Here is an 8,272-nt window from a genome sequence, read left to right as displayed (position 1 = left end):
ACATTTATAACTCGATCAGTCAGAGCACACGTCTCACCGGAGCTACGACGCGTTTTCACCAGGACCTTTGTGCCTCAGTGTGAGATATGAAGATGGAGACACAGCTTGTGCCAGGCTCAGCGGCACAGATTGCACATGTAGAACCAGGAAACAGAATCACATGAAGTAGATTATTAATAATATAGTTGCACTAAACTTTAACCCACTGATTCATTAAAATAGCTATCTAGCCATTTGAAAAAGAGAAACTGCCTCTGGAGGGAACTTTAGGATTGTACCCTTTGCAGACCATTTACCTGCACACTAATATATATAAAAACACACTATAGGAAAGGGATCGCCCGATAAAGCATAATAGGGCCTCTTCAAGTGTGTAGAATACCGTTTGTAGTCAGGGACTTCTCTTCTCTGAACTTCAACACTTAATTCAGAATATTTTCAGATATTCTGTCTCTACCAACTATTGCGCTTATTCCATATTTCGGTTTTGGTACACTTGCAGCCCAAATTGACAGAATCTGTGCTGAACGTAAATAATAAAAGCACCTAAGATAACAGCATGTAATCAATGGTTTTAAAATCCACTGTTTGTAAAGTGTATTTAGCATTCATCCTAATCTCTTGTTTGTATCTGTGATGGAGCTTCTTCTCCAAACCCACCCTGGACAGGAACAGTGATTGGCTACATGATCAGCAGAGGTGCCAGTATCACAGATGCCGTCTCTCAGCTAATTGCACGAAGGCACAGCAGTACATAAAGCACAGGTGCTCGGTCGCTGTGCTCCAACTTCTACACACATCTCTCTGTGAGACGTTCCTCACAATGGTTTAATTGCAGTTTAAGCTGACACAAATGGTGGATGAGTAGGAAATGTTAGAAAAGACAATAAACACTCATCTAGCAAAACACTACTTTGTTTATTAGCAAAGCGCAGCGAGAGCCAGCAGCTCCCAGGATCAGAAGCAGAAACAGCAGCCAACTGATTAAACAACCAAAACAGCACTTTTCACTCATACTACAGCAGATATTATCCAGTGTTAATCGCCTGTGTGAATGACTACTAATTAGACTGACAAAAAGAGTATTATTGCACTGTATCTTTGGTTACAGTTCTGCGTTAGCATCACACAAATTAAGCTTTAGACGTGGAAAGGACGTGAAATGAAGAGGACAAAAGAGAGCAAAGCAGTCTATACAGCATTCATTTGACACTATTTTTAGCTTATCTTATTCTCTTTTAATTGCATGCTTCTCCTGCAATAGCTGCAAACTAGTCTTGCAACATTCTCTTGCACTATTTTATTTTTAGTGTATTTGTTTGATGTCTTCTCTACTGTATACGTACAGTATGTTGCATTGTTGGAAGAGCCTGTGACTAACATTTTTCTTTGCATATCTACAGTGTAGCTGTGCATTTGACAATAAAGTCCTTTAAAAAACCTACAAAATAAACTACTGCATAAGCCGAAACCCTGTATTTAAAACAGAGGATCCTCCAGAAAGCTTGGCACAGCTCTTCCCTCACCACCCTCCATCTTAAAAAACCCTGAGGACAAACTAGTGCACACATCTGGCTCTTGGCCATGTGCCCATGCCCGCACTTTCAACAAGCAGTCTGGGGTTTGGTTCCTGCTCGCTGTCTTTCTGTTCCCTCTGCTGGCTGTGAGCTCCAGCCCCCTGAGTCATGTTGGTGACGTCCGCCAGCTCGCGCCTCTGGGACAGGGTGGTCACCATGTGCTCCAGCTTGCAGCGGATGTTGGAGTAGTGGTGCTGGCGCTCCTCGGTCAGCTTGTGGAAGCAGCGCTTTAAGGAGCTGTCTGCAGCTGCCTGGCTGGGCGAGCTCTGCCTGGGAACGGACGGAGAGGCGGACAGAGAGGCGGCCTGGGTTTGGTGCATGAGCTGTAGGTCAGTCTGGGTGTCGCAGTCCGTCACTGACAGGCTGGTCTGTGTGGAGGCGTGGCAGGTGATGCAGGTCGCTGGTTCTTTCTCTGTGAGCTGATCAGCAGATAACTGCTGAGTTGTGCTTCCTGCCAGGATCTCCTCCTGGCTGTGCTTCTGCTCCTCCCAGTCCTCATCTGAAGTGGAGGGGTCGGACACCGGGTTGCTTTTGTGGTGATCTGGAGTCGAGGCTTCACACAGCGGCTGGACAGATAGATTTAAGTGTTGGCGGCTCGGTGTGCTGGTGAGACAAGCTGACTTTGAAAGCCTCTCTCTGGCCAGGTGAGGGGAGGAGGCCACCAGGTTTTTGATGAGGAGATGCTCGTAGATACCGCTGTTCCGGACACTCGGAGGTCCTCGAGTGTTCACAGGTTGAGACTGGGCGTAGAGGATGCGAAACTCCTCGTCAAATTTCTCTGTGACCTGGCCAGAGAGCTCGATCAGGTTGCTGCTGTTCAGTTTCCCGTCGGTCCAGTTGAACCTGGATATAAAAACATGTTGGCATTACAACAGCTACAAAATAATCAACCGTAGATGGGTTATGCTTTCCATGAAGCTCATATCTTTCATGCATTAAAATAAATACCTAAAGAACACATTGAAATCCTTCTCGTAGCTTTGCATTTTTCAGCCTTTTGAAAGATTGATTTAAGACATTATTGTACTAAATCTAATGCCCTTTGAATAAAGACCTGTTTTAAGTAGCTGCAGGAACCATGTGTTAATCTGATTATAGGCGTTATAATTATAGTTAAACCACCTTTAAGGATTCATAATGCAATATGACAGTTATCATAACGCATTACAAAGCTTTCATAATGACTTATTAGGTCAATTATCATTATAGCTGCTGTTAGTCTCACTTTACTTTAGGTGTCTTGTAACCAGCTTACAATATATAACAAGTTGCCTGTACCTCAGGAACGGATAATGCTTTATAAAATGATTTTGAAGTATAAAAACTATGGGGATTATAATTCACTGTAATCACAAGGGCAGCAGGGTCAATGAGTGGCCTGCAAGTTTTATGATACTATGATGATATTAGGATTCAAAATGTGTTATGATTACCTTTATGAAGCCAAGTGAACGAGGGCTGCAAAACCCAAATGTACATTTCACAAATATATTAAAATACACTGACATGAAAGAACAGAAAAGCATGCTATCTCCATATTTCTAGTCCATAGACTTGTTTGCATGAAAGCTGACTTATAAGCATTATGAACATTTTTAAACACTCATTTCAGATTTGTATTATACAGCTCTATAAGCAGATTATAATGCATCAACAGTAAAATCGTATTACGTAACTTTCTGGTAAATTTGGAGGTTATAGGCATATCCCCGCTGCACGATAGACAGCTTAAGCATTTTTGCTGTAGATTAAATGCTTAGCAGGCCGTTACCTGTAGGAGCCCGTAGCCACGCGGTTTCCGTCAATCAGCATGAACCTCTCATGAACCTCCCCGGTAATCCTGGCTCCTGATCGCATGTAGTAAGTTGTACCAGTTATGGTTCGCACTTTCATTTGCTGATCGGATTACAAGAAAAAAGAGAGGAAGAACAAAGGGATAAATTAGTGCAGACACACCCAGTCATATTCAATATTGAAGATTTATTTGTATAGTATTTTTTAGCTCAAAGTGCTTTAACAACATGGCAAGTAAAAGCACTAAAAGCTATGATAATACAAATAAACACAACAACATAGATAATGATCCCTCCCTGTAAAATAAAGGAACGTATAAGGCTAACGAATAAATACAATATAATATTAAAATAAATAAATAAACATAATAATAAAATAAATGATAGAAATTAAAAGAGCAATTTAAAAAGGGGATGTCACTTATAGAACTATAAAATAATAAATAAATAAAACAATAATAAAAAGAAAATAATATTCATAATAATAAAAAAGATTATTCTTATTATTTATAAAAACGTATAGAATAAATAAAAACTATTTAAAAAAATAAGAATAGGAGCAATTTAAAAAGGGATGTTGCTAATAAAACTAAAGTAAAGCAACATAAATATATAAATTAAGATTAATAGACTTATTTAAAAGGGTGAAGCTGCTTCACCCATTTTATTTTGGGGGGAGTTTTGAAAAAGCCAGCTGAAGAAGACCTCAGGGCTCAGTCATTGCGGGACACATTTTAAATCTGATGCCATCTTGATATTATTATTGTGCACACAGAGCCACACCCAGCTTAACTGAACCAACCACATACCCGAATGTCATCCAGGCGAACGTTGACGTTTATGCACATCTTGAGGAAAGCCGGAGCACACGATTGGTCGAGCAGGATGTAGACGGGGACTTTGCGTTGTGTGCAAGCCTCCTGAAGATCCTTAAAGATATCCAGGTCTGTCAGGGAGTCTGTAACTATGGCAATCACCTGCAGTGGAAAATTACAGAGGTAATATAATAGACTTCCTTTTAGGAGCTGCAGCAGCGGCGCACTCCGCACATGACCGTGTGTTTTTTTAAATTATTGTGAAATGATCAAGGCCTTATTCAAACAGAGCCGTGAATCTGTCACCTAATGTTTGTGCTGATGAGCTTTCTATTGACTGTGGTCTGTTACCATGGCGATTGGCGGTAACGCTTGGTCAGCAAACAAGTTATACTTTCATGCAGGAGACAAGTATTTCGCCTCTGTTCTCCCCAAGCTCAGGTTCAAACGGAATTTCTCTTTTCAGCAAGGATGAGAGGAATTTCACACAGTGTGGTAAAGGTTTTGTGTCGAGGATTAGACATGGATGTTTACATAGCTCAGATTTATTGCTTTAAACGGTGTGTTCTCCACATGCAGCTTGGACCTTTTTTGGATGATAGCTGCTTATTTTAAGGGAATGTGTAAAAAAAAACACGGTTACATTTTTGTGAAATTCAGGAGCAGACTGTCTTCTTCAGCTGCCTCGTTGTTTAACAAATCCTGTGTGCAGTGAGCAGTTTAACATTACTAAAGGACAGACAACAGTTAAACCTGGACGAGAATATTTGCAAAGGTAAATCGATAAGTTCTTACTATTAATTGCCTCAGTTTCTGATCATCATTTAATCAATTTGAGTACATTTTATTAGTTTTTTATTCTAGCCTCTTAAATGTGAATATTTTCCAGTTTCCTTATTTCTCTATGACTTTGTAAATGTAAGTGTTGTGGGTGATAGAAAGACATTTGAGGATGTCAACTTGGGCTTTGGGAAACACCTAACATTTTCCCTTTTCTCTGACATTTTATTATTTAAATGTTGGAGGAAATAATCATCCAATTTCTCTACAATGGGAGTAATCTCTAACTGCAGCCCTGGTTTCAACTGTCTGCCAGCACACCATCCTTTCAGCCACAAACCAGAGAAGGAAACCAGCATTTTAATTGCTCTTAATGAAGAGGGAATGCAAACTTTGATAGCAGTGAGCACAGCAAGTCGAGACACATCTGGCACGCAGGCCCTCCACAGGCCTGAGGTGCTGCACACACACTCCCTCATAAAGGAATGCTTTTTTTCTTTTCTAAAACCATGCCGGACTGACAGCTCCCGTCAGGTAGCGTCACCATGAATATTCATGGCCAGTTGTTTTGTGTTCATTGCTTTCCGTCTGATCAACACTTCAAAAAACCTTCCAAATCCACTCACTGATCAAGGGAACTCTGTGGGGACAATCTGGCTTGTATTTTAAGGATAACACAAAGAAGATTTAGAAACTTGATTTTCCATCCAAAACAAGTTTAATAAGCGACTACAAACTCACTGATTTTGTGACAGCGGGGGGCGTTTTATACTTGAATTTGACACATAACAACCCTGTTTTAGGATGATACCAAAAAGCAATTAGGCCTAATATACCATTAAGAACTGCTAATATAAGTATGGGGGGAGTATCAAATACAAAAATGACTATAACTGGATAGAGCACAGCATGTTCCCTCATGTACATGCAGGATTTTTCTAAAGGAGATAATATGATCAGTTGTCAAATCAAGAATTTAAAAAATTGATTATGAGATTGTTTCTAAAAGGGTGCAGCTGTGCTTTTTTCAAACCTCTCTGGCAATTATCGTACACAATGAAGATTTAGAAACTTGATTTTCCCTCCAAAAAAGTTTAAAAAGTGACTATAGACTCACTCATTTTGTGATAGGGGGCATTTGATGTTTTAATGTAGCAAATATTAAAACAATAACCCTGTTTTAGGATGATACCACAGACCATGCTTTCCTCACTGTAATTAATAAGGCCTAATAAATACCATCAGGGGAGTAGAAAACAAACATGAGTACAACTTCATATTGAACAGCATCTTCCTCCGAGAATATCAGGACTTGAAGGATATTTCTAAAGGAAACTTTAAAAGTGGAAATAAGATGTTTTAATGCTGCAGCTGTGCTTTTAATACGTTTTTGTGCATACCTCTCTGGCACTTTGAATCATCCGCCTGGCTGCCTCCTTGCAGCTGTAGATGCTCTCCCCGTAGCTGGGCTGGAAGTGCGCCACCGCCCGCGTCACTCCCCGGTACGAGCCTGCGGTGAAGCCCGGCCAGCCGAGCTCCAGCACCGGTGGCTCAACGTCCGACACCTCGGGGAAATACGTGACGGAGGAACAGTCCAGGGAGCTGCTGAGCTCCGAGGCCTGCTCCTCCCCGAGGAAGGACACACACCGCGGAGGGGGAACAGCAGCGCTGCGGATCCGCTGCATCTCATCGTCCGACAGAAAGTTGGGGATCCTCTCTTTTCTGAGGAACTCCAGAAAGTTGTCTAACCCTCCCGACAGCAGCTCCTCCAGAGCCAGCCGGTGCCTCTCGTTGTACAGCTCCTGCAGCTTCAGGTCGTCACCCCCGGTGTGCTTGGTCCCTAACCGGAGAGGTGAGTCTTCCAGGCACTGCGACATCGCCATTATTGTTCCCCTTTCTCCTCTAAACGCACAGGTGACAGGTAACGTTTTCAAACCTTACAGGAAGCCAGATTCGTATTTCGATTTGTTCCCTCCGTTCCTCTCCGTATTGGCTGTCTGGAAGTTGTCAGACCAGATTGGCGTCTCCGGGCTCGCTGAGACGGACTGTCAGTCTAATGTAAAGCTGGTCTCATTGGCTCGTTTGGAGGCAAACAAGCCTCCTGTCCGGCCCTCTGCTCTGCCCTGATCTGGTTACACTGCACAGAGCAGCGGGGAGCAAAGAGGTCTCACTCTGACGCTTTTCCCGACAACCACATACATTACTACTTAGTACTTCTACACCACTACAATTCAGAGGTTAATTGTGTATTTTTACTCCATAACATTCATACTTTGCAGATTTTGTTTAATGATGTGAAATATAATCAACACTTAAATCAGACTTTAGTCCAACCTGGAGTAAATTCACAAGCTACCCTGCAGTATACAAAGTCATTTAAACTAGCTGCACCTTTACCGGCTTTGAGAACACTTTAATGATCAATAATTATAAAACATATCAGAGATATTATTTTGAGATTGACCAATCTGCAGAATTAGTACTTTTACTTTTGGTACTTTAGGTATATTTTGATGCCAATACTTTTGTACCTTTACTTTTGAATGCAGGACCTTTACTTGTAACAGAGTATTCCTACACTTCTCTTTTTACTTTAGGGGAAATTAGATACTCAAACAGATGGGGGGAAATGTCCCCATCTGCCTACCTGGCTGTCGTCTATCATAGTAAGGAAGTTCTTTATTGTCAAAAGCACATCAATTACAGAGAAGCAGTCAATAGAAAATAGAATGTAAGAGGCTCCCTCCAGCAATGCATAATAAATATGTGAACATAAAGAAACGCTAACATTAAATTATGCATGTGAGAGCAAACTGAAAGAGTGAACAGAGCAGCGCTCTAAAAGTCAAAATATCTTTACAGACTTCTCTTGATTTTTCTTGATAATATTCAGCTATATCAAGGTCAAAGAAAGTGCACGTTAGGATGACATACTTCCTTTGTAAACCAGTGCGTAAGGTGCAAAAACTGTGGGTAACCATAGCAACAGTATCTACTGGTAGTGGATGCTGTGCATGAACTTAAATTGACTACAAACTACAATAAAAAAGGTCTATGATTTGCAAACAACTTTGTCTACATCCAAACCTGAATAGCTAAATAGAATTCCATAAAATGTAAATGTAGATAATGATGATACACCTAAAATCCTAAACAAACCAGCATGTTATTTTTTATAGTTAAAAGATAATCAAGAGGAAAGCATTCTGTCTTGGCACCCTCTAATCAGTATTCAGAAAGGATAATGTCCTGCTGTGCATAAGCCTACGGGGACAGAAGCCTGCAATACAGGAGATAGTGCCAACAA

General features: G+C 41.1%; 1 protein-coding gene across 1 annotated transcript; it reads right to left on the bottom strand.

Annotated features, from left to right (window-relative positions):
• Positions 1–899: 899 nt before the first annotated feature.
• Positions 900–8,072, bottom strand: fam83d (family with sequence similarity 83 member D). Its single transcript, XM_063911962.1, has 4 exons — positions 6,366–8,072; positions 4,180–4,347; positions 3,349–3,473; positions 900–2,420 (listed from the first exon to the last, which is right to left on the bottom strand). Exons 1-4 carry the CDS (start codon positions 6,846–6,848, stop codon positions 1,559–1,561), a joined length of 1,638 nt encoding a protein of 545 aa, XP_063768032.1. The 5' UTR covers positions 6,849–8,072; the 3' UTR covers positions 900–1,558.
• Between the last annotated feature and the right edge of the window lie 200 nt (positions 8,073–8,272).

The sequence above is a fragment of the Eleginops maclovinus genome, chromosome 20 (genome assembly GCF_036324505.1).
Source record: "Eleginops maclovinus isolate JMC-PN-2008 ecotype Puerto Natales chromosome 20, JC_Emac_rtc_rv5, whole genome shotgun sequence".
Classification (NCBI taxonomy): domain Eukaryota; kingdom Metazoa; phylum Chordata; class Actinopteri; order Perciformes; family Eleginopidae; genus Eleginops; species Eleginops maclovinus.
This window is presented reverse-complemented; position numbering and strand designations above follow the sequence as displayed.

Coding starts and splice junctions, on each gene's coding strand:
- fam83d (XM_063911962.1), bottom strand. CDS start 6,848: ATGGCGATGTCGCAGTGCCTGGAAGACTCACCTCTCCGGTTAGGGACC. Junction 4,348..6,365: donor TGATTCAAAGTGCCAGAGAG/GTATGCACAAAA, acceptor TTTCCACTGCAG/GTGATTGCCATAGTTACAGA. Junction 3,474..4,179: donor TTCGCCTGGATGACATTCGG/GTATGTGGTTGG, acceptor TAATCCGATCAG/CAAATGAAAGTGCGAACCAT.